Source organism: Pristis pectinata, chromosome 17, assembly GCF_009764475.1.
Source record: "Pristis pectinata isolate sPriPec2 chromosome 17, sPriPec2.1.pri, whole genome shotgun sequence".
Taxonomy (NCBI): domain Eukaryota; kingdom Metazoa; phylum Chordata; class Chondrichthyes; order Rhinopristiformes; family Pristidae; genus Pristis; species Pristis pectinata.
Window position 1 is genome coordinate 12,368,496 of NC_067421.1, and position 18,182 is coordinate 12,386,677.

Consider the following 18,182-nt stretch of genomic DNA (forward strand, 5'->3'; position numbering starts at 1 on the left):
AGGCACCTCATTCCTCCCCCCCCCCCCCCAGCTCTGCTTTGTAAACCCTCCACTGTCCCCCCAGTACTGGGGAAGGGTCGCTGACCCGAAACATCACCTGGTTTCTCTCTCCACAGATGCTGCTTGACCGGCTGAGTCCTTCCAGCATTTCTGTTCCTGTGGGGACAATGTGTCATGCCAACCACCGTTGACTCTTGAGTTGGTCTGGGGGTAAATCTGAGAAGGTCACTGGTCCCATTCTGCCTCTCCCCACCCGAAATTATTTGCTTAGTCTTCTGCGTCTGGCTTCCCACCAATGTGAGCTGTCCCCCAGAGATCTGTTCCTCCTGTAAAAACCAAGTCCTACTTAGTGGGAAGTACTTGATCCCTCTCTGTGTCGCCGATGGCTTTGTTAGACTGAGATAAATCTACAATAATTCTATTTGACTCAGTCTCTGTTGAAGTTGTCACTGTGCTTTTCCAGTGCACATGGCAGCTAATGTTATTGCCAGTTTGCTGAATCTTATCTCACATGTACAGAGGTTTATGAACCAGCTTTCCAGGTTATTATTTTTGCCATCCTCCCAAGCTGTCGTCTTCTTGTAGCACAGAAACAGGCCTTTCGGCCCAACTGGTCCATGCTGATCAAGATGCCCCATCCAAGCTAGTCCCATTTGCCTGCATTTGGCCCATAACCTTCTAAGCCTTTCCTATCCATTTACCTGTCCAAGTGTCTTTTAAAAGTTGTTGTTGTACCTGCCTCAACCACTTCCTCTGGCAGCTCGTTCCACATACATACCACTCTCTGTATAAAAAAGGTTCCCCTCTCGCTTTAAACCTATGCCCTCTAGTTCTTGATTCCTCAACCCTGGGAAAAAGACTGAGTGCATTCACCTGGTCTATGCTCCTAATGATTTTATATGCCTCTAAGATCACCTCTCAGTCTCCCATGCTCCAAGAAAAAAGTCCTAGCCTGTCCAACCTCTCTCCATATGTCAGTCCCTCAAGTCCTGGCGACATCCTTGTAAATCTTTTCTGCACTCTTTCCAGTTTAATAACATCTTTCCTATAGCAGGGCGACCAAAACTGAACACAATGTTCCAAGTGTGACCTCACCGGTGAGATACGATCTTCTGTGAGATGCTGATTTCTTTCCATTTTATTGTGCTTCCCAAAGTTATCTTTTATCTTTTTCTTTGAAGCACAAGTCAAAAAAGGCAAAAAATAAATAATTGTCAATCCTCAGAGCAGGGGGCAGGTTCAGAGATCCCACCTTCACAACTGTATTCCATGGAATACCAAGTCATAGAGAGACCTCCACTTCACTGAGCTGCACCTCTATCAGTGCAGCACAGGAATTTATCCCCAGAACATCTGCAGCCAGCAATGGTCCACATTTGAATTGCAACACTGTACTTGCTTAAGGTGGTGCAACTTGGCTGTGTCTCGTTGTATTCTCTTAGCCTCTGAGACAAAGCCTTTACCACAATGGTTCACATTTGTGTTGAGTAAACATGAATAATTATCGATTCTTTTAATACCATTTTTTGGTAGTTTTTCCACAATTTTGTGGACATGTCAAATATTAGGAAGACAGTGCTTCAATTCCACTGTGACGGAAATCCACAGTTCCTGCAGTTCCCTGATGTTCAGACACAAGGTGTCAGAGAGAAACCTCTTGGACCCCACGCAAAACCAATGGCACGTTCTCTCTCTCTTCCTTTGAACAGCGTGTTTAATTAGCGATCAGAGATGCAGTGTGGCAGGTTAATGTGAAAGATCCTCCAGTAGTACATCCAATTAAACGTGACATCCCTGCAAGAAGCAGTGGAAGATCTGTTCACTGGCAGGTACGTTTGCACCAACCCCTTAGATACAATTCCCTCTCAGAACTCATGGGGATTATGTAATGACAGAGCTCTGAAATTATCACAAAGTGCCCAACTCCCTGAATATAATGAGGTCAGCTCCCCTGTCCAATGCAGGAAAAATTAAACAGATCCTGACACAACCTTCCTGTCCTGAAGGTGTTGCCCTGTGACGGGGTATAACCCCTCTGCTGTTGGCCAGCCTCTTCTCTCCATGTGTAGAGCCCAGACAACAGGCGTTGGTATAACATACAATGTGGCAAGCTTCACCGCTCATAGAGCCATAGAGAGAGCCAGCACAGGAACAGGCCCTTCAGCCCACCTAGTCTGTGCTGACCGTCAATCACCCAATTACACTAATCCTACATTAATCCCATTTTTTATTCTTTATCCCACATTCCCATCAACTCCTCCCAGGTTCTACCCCTCACCTACACACTAGGGGCAATTTACAGTGGCCAACTAACCTACCAACCTGCATGTCTTTGGGACGTGGGAGGAAACCGGAGCACCTGGAAAAAACCCACGTCACAGGGAGAACATGCAAACTCCACACAGACAGCGCCTGAACTCAGGACTGAAGTGGACTCTCTGAGTCCGGTAGTGTAGCGGTTAGTGTAACGCTATTACAGCGCCAGCGACCCGGGTTCAATTCCTGCCGCTGTCTGTAAGCAGTTTGTACGTTCTCCCAGTGTCTGCGTGGGTTTCCTCCGGGTGCTCCGGTTTCCTCCCACATTCCAAAAACGTACGGGTTAGGAAGTTGTGGGCATGCTATGTTGGTGCCAGAAGCGTGGCGACACTTGCGGGCTGTCCCCAGAACACTCTATGCAAAGATGCATTTCACTGAGTGTTTCGATGTACATGTGACTAATAAAGAAATCTTATGATGTGAGGCAGTGGCTCTGTCAGCTGTGACACTCTGCCATCCATTATTCCTATCCTTCCTTTTTTCCACAAGATTATTGAAAAACTACCAAAAACCAATGTGTTCAAGGAATTGGTTAACATGTCCCTTGTGACAGGGATTGTCACATTACAATCTTTTCCCTCGCCCGGAATCGCAGTAGATTATGAACCCTTCGATTCCACCCTGCAACATTCTCGATCCATACAGCTCAGTTTCACATTCAGCAAATTCCACACCTCCCATGAATAACAACGGGACACATTGGAAATACTCAGCAGACAGGCCCCTGAGCTGAAACGTCGCCCACGTTTCTTCCTCACACACCCTACCCAGTCTCCGAGTGTTTCCAGCATTGCGATTGCTGATCAAACCCCCCAGCATCCACAGTATTTTACATTTGTGTTTGAGGTTTGCCTGCTAACTTCAGATCAGACCCTGTTCCTGAACCAGTTTCGTTATACCATCTCCCTGCTCCACTCTCGGTCCTGATGCAGGGCCTCAACCCCATACGTCAACAATCCCTCTGCCTCCACAGATGCTGCCTGACCCACTGAGTCCCTCCGGCAGATTTTGTTTTTGCCTCATTCCACCTTCTTTTGGTTCTTTCTTATGGAAGATAAGTAACCTGTGTATTTGTTGTAGAAAACAGCATTGGCGTGGATCGGTGGGGATGAGCAAGTTTAACAGACTGCAGAAATGCTTAAGTCACTTCAACCAAAATTGTATCACTGCATTACTTATCCGTCAAACTTCGCAATATCAGATCTGATTCAAAACCGGGCCAGGTTAAAAAAAAATACAAAGTGAAAGGTCCCTACCATTGAAAAGTGAACAATGCAATAGATTGCAATCACTATTAGTCCAGCAATAATGGCTGCAATGGAGACCAGTGTGGCTATGTGTCCAAGCTTCCTTCCTCCTTCAACATCTCCCTCGTTGTAGCTGTGCAGAGCCTTAAGGACAGAAAACAATCATCAGCATAAAAACTCACCGTGCACTTTAACTTTGTGATCAGACTGGAGCTTAACACTGAGGACTTGGAACGAAAACAAAAACCAGGTCAAAGGTTGTTCCTCACAACTGAAAAGCTGAGAAAACCTGCCTTTGTCGAGTTGCAGACGGAGGGAGGGCTGTGGATACAGTAAGGTACGGCAGGGTGGAGCAAGAGAGACAGATAACGGGTGGTTAACCAAAACTGTTAAATTAAACATTCTGACTGATTACACCACGGCCTGGTATGGAAACTCCAATGCACAGGAACGTAAGATCATACAGAGAGTGGTGGCCTCATCCAGTTCCATTGTAGGTACAGCTCTCCCCACCACCGGCGACATCTGCAAGAGATGTCGTCTCAGTAAGATGACGTTCATCATCAGGGACCCCCACCATCCGGGCCGTGCCCTCTTCTCGATGCTGCCATCAGGCAGGAGGTACAGGAGCCTGCAGACCTACACCTCAAGGTCCAACAACAGCTTCTTCCCCACTGCCGTCAGGTTCTTGAACCGACCTGAAAAACCCTAACGCTACCTTGGACTATATTTCTTTTTTCTCTCTCTCAACCTGCACTAATGTCGTTATGTTTACTTTTGTTAATTTTACACCCATGTAAGTTATGTATAATATGTTAATTTATGTTAACTAATGTTTGCCATGTCTGTGATGCACTGTACTACTGCTGCAAAAGGCTATTTTTCACGGCATTTAGACCCTGGGTATGTATGCCCATGACAACAATAAACTTGAACTTGAGTCCTGAGGGTTGTAACGTGCACAATCAGAAGATAAAGTGCTGCAACTTAAACTCAAGTTGAACATCGTCAGAGCAACTTATAAGGCAGAAGACATAGAAGTCAGAGTGGGAGAGGGATGGAGAATTAAGGTAACAGGCAATTGGAAGCTGAGGGTCACCATTGTGATCTGATCAGAGGTATTCTGTGAAGCTGTCAGGTAATCTATATTTGATTTGCAGAGCCTCGCGGCTCCAGAGACCTGGGTTCAATCCCAACCTTTGGTGCCGTCTGTGCGGAGTTTGCATGTTCTCCCTGTGACCGCACGGGTTTCCTCCCGCACCCCAAAGACGCGAGGGATGGTAGGTTAAGCGGCCGCTGTAAATTGCCCCTAGTGTGTAGCTGGGAGTTGTGGTGAACGTGGGAGAGAGCGAGTTACAGGGAAATAAGGGGAGAATGGGATCGAATAGATTACCCCGAGAACCAGCATAGATTCAATGGGATGAATGGCCACCTTCTATACTGAATGGAAAGATGAAATTTCTTCAGCATAAAGGACATCTCACTGTGAGCACTGAATGCAGTACACCAAAGTGGAAGGAGCTCAGGTGAATCACTGACTTACCTGGAAGGCCCCTGGATGGTGGGAAGGGAAACGGTAAAAGGGCAGGTGTGCAGCCCCTGAGTTACGGGAAGGTGCTATGAGAAGGGGAGTGGTCGGTGGAGGCAGAAGAGCAGACTGAGGAGTCAGAGGGATTCGTCCCGTCGGGACGCTGAAAGGGTGGGGCAGAGTGCGTCTCCCGGTGGAATCCTGTTGAAGAAAGCAGAGAACATGAGGGACGATCCATTGAATATGGAGGCTGGTGGGATGGAAGGAGAGGACAAGGGGGCCCACTCCCAGTTGAGAGCACGTGCGGGAAATAGAGGAGTCATTGTCGAATGGCCAAATACTAGAGGGCATAGGTTTAAGATGAGAGGGGGAAAGTTTAAAGGAGATTTGCAAGGCAATTTTTTCTTTACACAGAGTGGTGGGTGCCTGGACCACACTGCCAGGGGAGGTGGTGGAAGCAGATATGACGGCAACGTTTAAGAGGCATTTAGACAGGCACATGAACAGGCCGGGACTGGAGGGATTACAGACCATGTGCAGGTAGACTGGATTAGTTAGATTGGCATCATGATGAGCAGAGAGAGACTCAGGAGGCTGAAGGGCCTGTTCCTGTGATGTTCTATATTCTCTACGGTTGAAAGCCCGGTCAACTATTGTAGAGTGGAAGCCGCGGTTAACGAAACAAAAGGCATCTTAAAGTGACCCCTATTGCCATGTCTCTGACTCTCGCCAAGTCCTGTTACCCATTGCTCACATTAGGCCAGGCACCACATCAGTGTAAAGGTTCCCCTCAAGTACAGATCCCTTCATAACAACACATTCCTATAACCGCCCACTCCTCTCTGTATCCCCAGTGTCCTCAGTCCGACCTGTTGCTCATCCCCAACTCTCGTTGTTCACCACTGCAGCTGCCTGGCCCCATAACTTTGGGATTACTTTCCTAAACTCTCCGGCTCTAACTCTGTCACTGTTTAAATCCATCTCTCAGATCGAGATCACCACCCCCTCTCCTTGTACCTCATCAATTTTATTTCTTTTACAAGATACTGGCAAGGTCAGCATTTATCACCCATTGTTACGGGCCCACGAGAAGGTGCTTGTTGTGAAGGTGCTCTCACGATGATAGGCTGAGAATTCCAGGATTTAATCCAGCAATGATAACGGGAACACCAGCTCAGGATAGTGTGTGACTCGGAGGGGAACCCGTGGGTGTAGGTGTGCCCCTGTGGCTGCTGTCTTTGGGTGCTAGAGGTTTAGACTTTCAGGGCAGTGCAGCAGCAGTGGCTGACCTCGGGTACTGTCTGTGTGGACTTCGAACCTTCTCCCTGTGAACGTGTGGGATTCCCCCGGGTGCTCCGGTTTCCTCCCACGTCCCAAAGATGTGCCAGCTGGTGGGTGAATTGGCTGCTGTAAATTGCTCCAAGTGGTAAATGAGCGGGGGTATCTTGTGGGTTGGGGGGGGAGGGGAGGGAGGTGATAGGAATGTGGGAAGAAAGGGATTGGTGTTAGATTTGTGTCAGTGTCTCTGTCTCGGCCTGACTCAGTGCGTCTGTCAATGTCTCTGCCTGACTCAGTGCCACCTGTCACTGTCTCCGCCTGACTCAGTGGCACCTCTCTCTGTCTCTGCCTGACTCAGTGCAGTCTGCCACCATCTGCCTGACTCAGTGCGTCTGTCACTGTCTCCGACTGACTCAATGCCGTCTGCCACTGTCTGTCTGACTTGGTGTAAAATGGGCAAGTGGGGTCAGTGGGCTAACAGACCTGTTTCCGTTGTGTATGACTTGATCACGACACTGTGGGTTGCTGCAGTGCATGAAGTTCTGGTCGAGCACGTTGCCTTTGCCTTGGATGCTATTGAGTATCGTTGGGGTTGCATCCATCCACTCAAGTGGTTGGTATCCCCTCACAGTTCTGACATGTGCCTTGTGACAGTTAAAAGTCTGGAGATTCAGGAGTGGCCACTTCCCACATTAAACTCAGCCTCTGACCTGCTCTTGAAGTCAGAATTAATAAATTTGTTCTGTTTAAGGATCTGGCCAATCATATGGGTCTTTGCTGCATTTCATTTGACAATGCACATGCACAGTTTCTGTGAAGTTTTAGTCAAAAGTGTTATACAAATGTTGTGAAGGTGTAAAATGGTGTTCGTAAACGGACAGCCTATTTTACATCTTTCCCCAAACATCATTTACATTGACTACCCATTTTACACCTTCATTGCAAAAGTCAAAATAACTATTTATTCCCTTCACAAAAATAGCTTGACAGATACACTTTGTCGAGAACTGTATCCTTTTAAAACCACAAGGAAAAGTAATTACGTTATGTGATACAGAGCACAGCACCGGGTCATTTGCCACTATTCATTTTCTGCTTAATGGGTACAACATCTCACAGTGCAGCCTCTCGTCCCTCCTGCTCCAAGCTGCACACTGACACCCATTTCTGAGGTAAAAATTGCCCCTAGTACATAAGTGAGTGGCAGAATCTGGAGATGTTGGGGGGGGGGGGCGTGTGGTGGGGGGTGGAAATAAAATGGGATTAGAGTAAATGGGTGCTCAATAGTCAGTCCAGACTCAATGGGCCAAAGGGTCTGATTCCATGAGGAATGATCATAACTCCATCACCCAGAAACCCAAACACATATACCGGGACAAGAATACCTTAATTCCCTGTTTCCCCTGTTCAGACAGATTATGGCTGAGCTGCGACCTGATTCTATATCTTTAAACCTCCACTAATCAAAAATCCATTGGTATCTGATTTAAAATTAACAATTGATCTAGTATCAAAACCTCCCATGATCAGCAGAGAACCACAGATCCAGAGCAAGTGAGGTGCTGAATGAAATTAGCTGTGGGAACAAAGGAGTAGGTGGAGAAACTAATGGGGCTGAAAGCCAATGAATGTTCAGGACCCAATGACCTGCTTCCCAAGGTTTGGAGAGAGGTGGCTGTGGCAATAAAGTTCTGAGGACAGAAACAGAGCCTCAGCCCATCAAGTCTGTGACCATCAAACACCCAGTAACATTAACCCTACACTCATCGCCACATTCCCGTCAACTGCCCCCAGATTCTATCACTCTCCTGCACATGAGAGGCAGTTCATAGCAGCCAACTAAACTACAAACCTGCACGTCTTTGGGATGTGGGAAGAAACTGGAGCACCCAGAGAAAACCCACACGGTCACAGAGAGAACGTAGAAACTCCACACAGACAGCGTCCAGGGTCGGGGATCAGACCCGGGTCTCTGGAGCTGCGAGGCAGCAGCACCACCTGCTGCAGCACCAACTACTAGTGGACGTCTTCTGAAAATCCATGGCTTCTCGAATGGTTCCCACACTTTGGAAGGGGAGAAAATGTTACCCTACATCCAGAAAGGAGGGAGAGAGAAGTCAGGGAACCACAGAACAGCAAGTCTGGGCTCAGTGGTAGGGAAAATGCTAAAATCTTTGATTAAGGAAGCAGAGTAAATTGAAGATAATAAAATATGTGGCAGAGTTAATAGGCATCAGTGGAAACGAACTTACGTTTAACAAATGTATTAGAGCTTTTTCTGAGGTTGTAATTAACAGAATAAAGGGTTGTATTTGGACTTATGATGAGATGGACTCTTTGACCTTACAACTTATCTTGTTATGACCTTGCACCTTACTGTCTACCTGCAATGCACTTTCCTGTAGCTGTGACACTTTACTCTGTATTTCTGTTATTGTTTTTACCCTGTACTACCTCAATGCACTGTGTAATGAATTGATCTGTACGAATGGTATGCAAGACAAGTTTTTCCACTGTACCTCGGTACAAGTGACAATAAGAAACCAATACCAATACTTTCAGAAGGCCTTTGACACAAGACGTTATTAAATAAGATTAGATTAGAGCATCTGCGACATAAACAGAACGGCTGAAGAACTCAGCCAGTCAAACAGCAGATGCAGAAAGAGAAACCAGTCAATGTCTCACATCAGCGACCCTTCCTCAGAACTGGGCAGGAGAGTGTGGAGGGTTTACAGTTTTCAAAGCAGAGCTGGGGGGAGGAGTGAGGTATACAACAAAAACCTAGACAGAAGATAAGGAACAACATCGTATCTTTGGTCTGGCCACTTTGCAACCTTCAGGTGAGCTGGTCTCTCATTGTTTCATCATGTTTATGTCCCTTTCCCAACCAGTTACTAAAAAGTTTCTTGCTAACGGTCAGTCCTTATTCTGCTCCTTATCACCTGATCTGTCTCAACCTCTGTCCGTCTAGTGAATCAAGAGATTGCAGACGCTGGAACCTAGAGCAAAAAACAAACTGCTGGAGGAGCTCAACGGGTCAAGGAGCATCTGTGGAGGCAGAGGGATGGTCAGTGCTTCAGGTTGAGACCCTACATCGGGACCTGAAACATCGACCATCCCTTTGTCTCCACAGGTACTACCTGACCCACTGAGTTCCTCCAGCAGACTGAGCAAGAATAAACAGGTCGTGGTTGTTTAGGGGGCTATCACCTGTAGGGTGCCACAGGATCAGTGGTGGGGCCCCAGCTGTTTATTATCTCTACCAGTGATTCAGATAACTGGACCAGGTTTGGTGGTGATACTCAGCTGGTGAAATTGGGGGCTGTGAGGAGAGTGAAAGAGGCTTCAGGGGATATACAGTGGCTAAGTTACCGGGCAAGGACTTGACAAGTGGAATATAACGTCCAAAAATGTGAAGTCGTCCAATCTGGTAGAAGAGGTAGAAAGACAGAACGATGAGAAATTGAAACATTTTGTTGTTCAGAGACTCTTGGATATTCTTGTACACGGATCACTGAATGTTACTGTTCATAAGGCAAATGGTATGTTGGCCTTTATTTTCAGGGGATTTGAGTAGAGGAGCAGAAACGTCCTGCTCCAAGTATTATAGGCTCCTGGTGAACCACACCTGGAATATCATGGACAGATCTAGTTTCCCTAACTATGGAAGGATTTACTTGCGAAAAAGTTAATGACTGAAGGTTCACCAGATAGTTCTGGGGTTTGATCTATGATGAGAGATCAGGCAGACTGGACCCATTCTCTCGAGTTTAGACAAGTGAGAGGTGATCTCGCTGAAGTGCACTAAATGCTCACAGAGCTTGAGGGAGAGAGAGCATTTCCCCCACTATGGTGTCAAAAACCGGGTCAGATCTCAAAATAAAGGGTCACTCATTCAGAATAGAGATGGGACGAAATTTCTTCACCCATTGGATTGTAATTGGAATTCCCTTCCCAAGGTCTGTGGAGGCTTGGTCTCTCAATATATTCAGGACTGAGATCAAAAACATCTTAGATATTAAAGGAATCAAAGGATAAAGAGTTAGTGTGGGAATGTGGGGCTGAGGCAAATAAACAGATGTTATACTGCTCAATGGAGAAGCACGAAGAAAGGGCTGAAAGGCATTTTGTTTTAAAGTACTATCCTGACGCAGGATCTCGACCCGAAACATCAACAATTGTTTTCCCCCCCACAGATGCTGCTCTACCTGCTGAGTTCCTCCTGCAGATTATTTGTTGCTCCAGATTCCAGCATCTGCAGTCTCTTGCAGGGGCTGGCACGGTAGCGTAGCGGTTAGCGTAACGCTATTACAGCACAAGCGACCCAGGTTCAATTCCGGCCGCTGTCTGTAAGGAGTTTGTATGTTCTCCCTGTGTCTGCGTGGGTTTCCTCCGGGTGCTCCGGTTTCCTCCCACATTCCAAAGACGTATGGGTTAGGAAGTTGCGGGTGTGCTTTGTTGGCACTGGAAGCGTGGCGCTTGCGGGCTGCCCCCAGAACACTCTACGCAAAAGGTGCATTTCACTGTGTGTTTCAATGTACATGTGACCAATAAGGATATATCATTATCTTGTGTCTCTGTGTCCCTCTGCACCTTTCCCAAGTGCCTGTCCACATGCCTCTTAAATGTATAATTGTACCTGCATCTACCACCACTTCTGGCAGCTTGTTCTAGGGAACCACCACTCTCGGTGTGATAAACTTACCTCTCAGATCTTCTTTAAGTTCCTCCCCCTCACCTTAAACCTGTGCCCTCTAGTTCTAGACTTCCTTGCCCAGAGAAACAGCCTCTGATCATCCATCCTATCTATGCCCCTCCTAATTTTATAAACCTCTATGAGGTCACCCCTCAGCCTCCGACGTTCCAGTGAGAATAAGCCCAGCCTACCCAAGCTCTCCTTATAACTACAGTCCTCCATTCCAGGCATCCTGGTGAATCACTTCTGCACTCTCTCTATTGCTACCACAACCTTCCTGTAGTGCGGTGATTGTTAGGGATTATTCTGGTGTTATGGCATCATGGATAATATAATTGTGAATTAATTAAAATGAGAACCAGTCTTCAGGAAATGAAACCTGTTCACAGTTTAACTTCAACTGATACTTTAAGGCTATTGGAACCAACCATTAGGTGTGGGACATTCTGATTCTGTCCCACTGAAACTACGCAGGGCAAGTCAATAGATCAATGTTCATGTTAATTAGTGGTTGTTGAAAACTTCAGGATGAGATCAGGGAAAGCATTCAGTGGCCATCTGCTATATTAACACATCGCTATAGGCATATCCCTGCCACTTAATGCACAGTTCAGGACAGGTCTGTTTTGTCACTTAATATTCTGGCTAGTTGTATATTCAGGGAGTCGTCCCTCAACACTGTAACAACAGAGGTACGATTTGGGTGTCTGGAGTTTGTGCTCAGAAGCTTTCAGACCAGCCACCAGTGTTGAATATTCAAAGAGGTTCTGCTGGTTGGGATGTGCTCCCATTGTAAATATTTAATTCTGCAAATTTACCTGCCTATATTCATAATGTGGAAGTTACATAGGTGATTATAGCCATTGAAACTGTAGCTAATCATTTATTGTTATCCTTGTGTTTAATAAAACATTGTGTCAGGAGAGTGAAATTCTCTGAGTCTCTCTCCAGAAGATCTGCTGTATGAATAAAGACTTCTACATCTCACAGTTACAGCTTCTGTGTGGCTCAATCTGGTCAGTCACAACAGTGACCAGAACTATACATAATACTCCAAGTGCGGTCTAACCAACGTTTTGTACAGCTGCAACAGGAGGTCCCAGCTCTTATACCCAGTGCCTTGGCCTATGAAGGCAAGCACACCAAAGCCTTCTTCCCCTTGTGTTGCTACTTTCAGGGAGTTATGGACTTGCACCCCAAGGTCTCTCTGTATATCAATGCTTTTAAAGTCCCTGCCATTTACTTTATGTGTTCTAACAGAATTTGACCTCCCGAAGTGCATTACTTCACACTTGTTTACTGGTATTAGTAATGTGAACCTGGAGTCTGCAGCACTCAGCCGAACTACCAACACTGTTGACCCATAAACTGGAAAGTCAAGACCAATCTCCGGGGTAAACATTTTTTTTTAAACAGTGACAGCAAATTTAGATTTACGAGGATGCTGCCAGAACTCGAGGGCCTGAGTCATAGGGAGAGGTTGGGCAGGCTAGGACTCTATTCCTTGGAATCTAAGAGATTGAAGGGACCTTATAGAGGTGTATAAAATATTGGTATAGATAAGGTGAACACACTCAGTCATTTTCCCAGGGAAGGGGAACTAAAAACTAGAGGGCATAGGTTTAATGAGGTGAAAGATTTTAAAGGGACCTGAGGGACAACATCTTCACATCTGTGTGTGAACAAGATAATGAAGCAACATCTTCTTCACACAGAGGCTGGTGCGTATACAGAAAAAGCTGCCAGAGGAAGCGGTTGAGGCAGGTACAATAACAACAGTTCAGAGACATTTGGATAAGTACATGGACAGGAGGGGTTTAGAGGGATATGGGCCAAAACACCAGTAAATGGGACTAGCATGGTCAGCATGGATGAGTTGGGCCGAAGGGCTGTATCATTTATATAGCACCTTTGACAAAAGATGGCTGGCAGCACTTCACTGGTGTGGCATCACAGAATCACACAAAGGTTATAGAAGGGGAGGAGGCCATTCACCCATCCAGTTCGTACCAGCTCCAGCTCGTCCCACTCCCCCACCTTCTCCCCAGAATGCTCCAAATTCTTTCAGGTACTTATTCAATGCTTTTTCGAAGACCACAGGTGAATGTCCCCCCTCCACCCCCACTCCCCACCCATCCACTCACTACATCAAACATGTCACTTGCAGTCCTTTGTTCTATTGCCTTTGGTTTCTGACCCTTCCGTCACTGGGAACACTTCCACTCTCTACCCCGTCTGGACTCGCCACGATTTCAAGCACCTCTACTGGATCCCCTTTCCACCCACATGTTCCAAGGAAAACAACTGCAGTCTCTCCTATCCATCCACACAAATACGGACCTTCATCCCTGGAGTCAGTCCAGTAAAACCACTTCTGCACCCTCTCCAATGCCTTCACATCAGTGCTTAAGGAACTTGGCTAATGCCCCAGTTGTAGCCAAACTAGTTTTATAGAGGTTCATTGGGACTGTATTGAGGTGCATAATAGATGATCTACAGCTGGGCCAAAGTTAGAGGAGTAGCCGGAGGTACAGAGAAGAGGGAAGGTGAGGGAGAAATTCCAATGCTGTGATATCGAGGCATAATCACCAATGGTGGAGCAGTTAAAGTCAGCAATGATCAAAAAGCTACAACGGGGGACTGCAAATCTTTCAACAACATGAAACCTGGAGGTGGTTAAAGGGAGAGGGCAGAGGGAGGCAGTGGAGAGATGAAAACTGGAAAGGAATTTTTTTTAATCTGAGATGGTGGCAAGTCAGAAGCAAGCCTGGGGTAATGGGTGAACAGGCCTTGGTTTGAGCTAGACTGCAGGCAACAGAAGTTAAAATACATTTAATCAGGCAGTAGATGGTGGGTAGACAGGGAAGCTGCAGAAACGGTCAGATTTAATGCAAACAAAGGCATGGATTACGTTTACAGCAGAAAATGAGCTGGAGCAAGGATGGTGGGAGGTTGATATATTGGAAGAAGCCGGTGGTGATCTTGGTGATGGAAAACAATTATTTGATTGTCAAACGCAACATTTAGTTTTCGAGCTGCGTGGATCAGGCCTCAGTTGACTCTGCCAGAGGAACGCGGAGCTGGCGTAGACGGGATGGTGGTTTGTGGTGGAGACTGAGAACTACACCAGGGGCCAGTTGGTTCAGCTCCACCTTCAATTACTTTGTGGTTGATTTTCTACGTCATCTCCACCTGAATAGTCCCCATCTTTCTCCAACTCTGGGTATCCAAACACAGGGTGATCCTTGACTTGGGTGCACTGAACACAAGCGCATTCCCAGCCTCTGCGGTAAATTCCAGAGACGCCACAACACTTTGAGTGTTGAAATGTTTCCCCGTCCCAATCCCAAATGGATGACACCTTATTCACGGACTCTGTCCCTAGGTCCAGGCTCCACATTGAGCCTTGTAAGGATTTTACCTGCCTGCTTCAGTCTTCCCAATGTATAACTGGAGGAAGTTCCTGGCATTCCAGTACTGGATGTCAGAGAAGCAGCAGGGAAATCGGGAAGAGCAGGGAGATTCAGAGAAGTGGTAGAATAGAACAGGGTATATGTGGGATCTAATGCCCAGTTTACAGGTGATACTGCATGTAACCAGAGGGGCACACGCCCTGTAACCGGAGGGGCACACGCCCTGTAACCGGAGGGGCACACGCCATGAGCAGGTAGGTGGGATTAATTTCAATTGGCATCACGTTCAGCACAGGCCCTGGGTTAAGGGGCCTATTCCTGTGCTGTACTGTTCTTTGTGACTAGGTATAGATCCTGTGGGACTCCAGAGGTAGCAGTGTGGGAGAAGTATGCAAAACCACTGCAGGTGACTCCCTGGCTACAGCTGAATGTGACCAGGAGAGGACAGTCCCATCTCACTGGATGATGGGGGGGAGGGGTGGTGGTCAGGATGATGATGCTGTCAACCATGCCATGGGCACAGATAGGTCAAGAAAACTGACAGAGGTTGGTCATGAACCACGTCAGTTATGACTTTGGGAGGGACTATTCACTCTCGTGGTGGGGTGGAACATATTTTGAGTAATTCAACAATAAAACTGTGGGAAATGTGGACATGAATTTGGGAGATGAAAACACATTGAAGGTAAATGGAGAGCAAAGGCTGGGGATGGTAGGGCAATAGATTACATGGTCACGTGTGGAATTTTCAGGGCAGAGGTGATGTTGGCAGGTTTGAAGAGGGGAGATCCAGTCCTGAGAGGGAAGGTTGACAGTGTCGGCTGATACAAGGTCCAGGAAGGGAAGACTAGCCATTAGCAATCTGGTGCAATTCAAGTGTAAGGAGCAGAATGCGAGTCTCAACGGACAATGAGATTAGGCAGTGCATGAGAGAAACCAAGTGACTGGGTGAAGCTGAGGGAAGGTTTGTCTCAGTGACTGGGGGAGGTGGGGGACTGACAAAGGGTCTCTGATAAAGGAATCCCTAAACTCTTTACACTGGAGGTGAAAATTGAGGTGATGGTTTTAAAAGGGGCCCAGATGGGAACAGGGGATTATCCTGCCGTGAGGGGAACAGGAAGCAGTAGATGTTCCCACTGGATCAAATGACGAGATTAGGGAAGATAGTCCTGTAAATGAATGCGGATCAGAGGCGACCAGCACTGGGAGGCTCACCAGTTCTCTGCGCTGCTCACGGGTGCAGTTGCAAGTGCCCCGGCTCCATCCACCTGCAGCTTCGCCCACACCTTGGATCTCATCAACATCTACCAAACTATACGGCGATCTTTTACTGCAGAGGACTGGACACCAGTTCAAATCCTTCCTCCACACCACCATCCCACCCCCCACTTGCTTTTTTAAAATCTGGAGATAAATAAGGGTGTGGGTATGAGTGACTATGTGGATGTGAAATCCCGGCAGGTTCACTGAAGCCACTTGAGGAAATCCCTTACCTCCCGCCCCAGGTGCTGTGTTGCACTGGTGTCAGCCTTGGCTCACTGGTGGCTTTCTCAGTCCAATGACGAGGTTCGACCAGCACGTAAGCAAAGGCCACCTGCAGGACGGAGGGACGTGCCCTCACAGTGACACAACAAAACAGGCCCAAGGCGGTGGCATGTTGCAGGAGTGCAGGCGGGTTCCTCTGGTGACAAGGTCGCCATCCATCGCCCGGTATGAGGGACTCTACACATGGGGGGTCTCCTGTTATGATGCATCGCTGCGCGGTTGTTGACTTGGCTGATTACACTGCACAGTCGGGTAGTAGTGCGGGGCATCCCAAACTGATCATCGCAGGCGCCGGGCTCACCAGAGTAGCCTTGCTTTGAACCGTGGACGGGCGTAATCCCCGCTCATATCCCCCCGGGTGGTCCCAGGATGGCGGTCACCCCTCCGGCAGGCTGACAGAAAGCAGCCGGCTGAAATTTACAGCATCTGCTCCCTTTCGGTTTATCGACACTTTCCAACAGCTGGACGCACGGGCTCCTTTGGACATGTCAATGGGGTTTACCCCAAGCCAAAGTTGAAATAAAATCCCTCGGCTACTTGAAGGATTCCAGAGGAACCTATGACTCCTTCACAGCCCAGTGACCGGCCCTCCGTCCCAAAGGCAGAATCTCCGGACCATCGGGACTTCAATGGAAACCTCGACAGTTCAACCGACCCCAATACCCCCCCCCCCCACCGACCCCACCACCATCCCAACACCCCCACCCCCACACACCCCCCACCATCTCCAACACCCCCACAACACACCCCATCATCCCCAACACTCCCCCAACCCCTCACCTTTCACTAAAAGTGCCCAGTGTCAGTCGTCCCCCACGTTACGGCAAGTTTTCCGTTGCTGTGAACTGTTCGTAACCCGAACCGTTCTCAAGGCAGAAATGCGGAAGGCGGAACCCGAGTTCCCACTCGACAGACGGTCCCCGCGGCAGCCGGTAAATCCACCCCGCCCGTCTCCCCAAACCCTCCTTCGTATGTACGGGCTGTACGTAAATCGGGGGTTCGTAACCCGGGGAGGACCTGTAATGTGAATCTCCGGTCAGCTGCCGCCTCCCCCCTCACTCACCATCATTGCAAACACGAATGCCACAATGTTGATGGGATAAGACGGGCAGAAGCAGGAGAGCATGGTGAGGATGATATATTTCCGCGGCATCTTCGCCTCTTGGGCTTCATGGTCGGTGTCGCTGACGGGAACCTCCTCCAACGATTGCTTCAAATCCGACTTGATGTCCGCCCCAGACATGAGGAAAGTGACCGGGAGCTTTGGGCGCTGGGCTCCGACTCACACTGAGGGCTGGGCTGGTCGACAAACTCGGAGCGAGTCAACACTGACCTAATTTTACCGGGACTCCGACCCCATCCCACCCGACCTCTGCCCATCCGATCATTAAAAGTCACTGCAGTTCCGGCTCCGTGTTGGAGTATTACCGCCTTTTAATTTGATTTAGTTTTTACAGGGGATCTGTGACAGCGGGTTATTAAATTTCCCATCCTTTAAAACTATCTTGTGTTCATCTATCACCTTAATTAATTAGTTTATTACTTGATCACCATAAATATTTCTTAGTTGTTTCCTCATTAGTATTCATTAACTTTTTGCCCTCTAACAAGTTCATTAATTACTCGGGTATTCCTGCATTTTATGTTTTGATAATCCCTCAAGCTCTGTAGCCAATGTTTAATAAATCTCTTCTCCCAAAATAGTGCAACTCATATTCTAATTTCTGCAGTGATTATTAATTCCCCACTCCCTGCTGCCTGTGTTGCCTTGTGTCTCTTGCCCTCTGCAGTACGTTTATTATTCACTTTCCTTTGGAATAAGGGATTATTAATCCCCTGTCACCAGACTTTACATCTCACCCACTGTGATCTCCCATACTCAGTAACCAGTGATTATTGATCTCCCACAATCTGCTACTAGTAGTTATTGATTGATCTCCCACTCTCAGTAACTAGTGATTATCAATCCTCCATACTTGGTAACCATTGATTACTGATCTCCCATCCTCAGTAACTAGTGGCTGTTGATCTCTTATCCTGAGCATCAATGTCCACACTTAACCACTGTGCGAAAGTAACAACCAACACAAAATAAACCTTCCAAATCAAAGGTGCAAATCAAAACATGCCCTTAGCATGCAACTGCCAGCCAATCA

General features: G+C 47.5%; 1 protein-coding gene across 1 annotated transcript; it reads right to left on the minus strand.

Annotated features, from left to right (window-relative positions):
- Nucleotides 1-1,659: 1,659 nt before the first annotated feature.
- On the minus strand, nucleotides 1,660-17,288 carry LOC127579580 (transmembrane protein 233). Its single transcript, XM_052032469.1, has 3 exons — nucleotides 17,090-17,288; nucleotides 3,573-3,707; nucleotides 1,660-1,794 (listed from the first exon to the last, which is right to left on the minus strand). Exons 1-3 carry the CDS (start codon nucleotides 17,267-17,269, stop codon nucleotides 1,780-1,782), a joined length of 330 nt encoding a protein of 109 aa, XP_051888429.1. The 5' UTR covers nucleotides 17,270-17,288; the 3' UTR covers nucleotides 1,660-1,779.
- Between the last annotated feature and the right edge of the window lie 894 nt (nucleotides 17,289-18,182).

What these genes read in the sequence shown, in the direction of transcription:
- LOC127579580 (XM_052032469.1), bottom strand. Translation starts at nt 17,269, where the DNA reads ATGTCTGGGGCGGACATCAAGTCGGATTTGAAGCAATCGTTGGAGGAG. An exon ending in CATTCGTGTTTGCAATGATG is followed by an intron (nt 3,708 to 17,089) that starts GTGAGTGAGGGG and finishes TCTGTCCTTAAG; the next exon opens with GCTCTGCACAGCTACAACGA.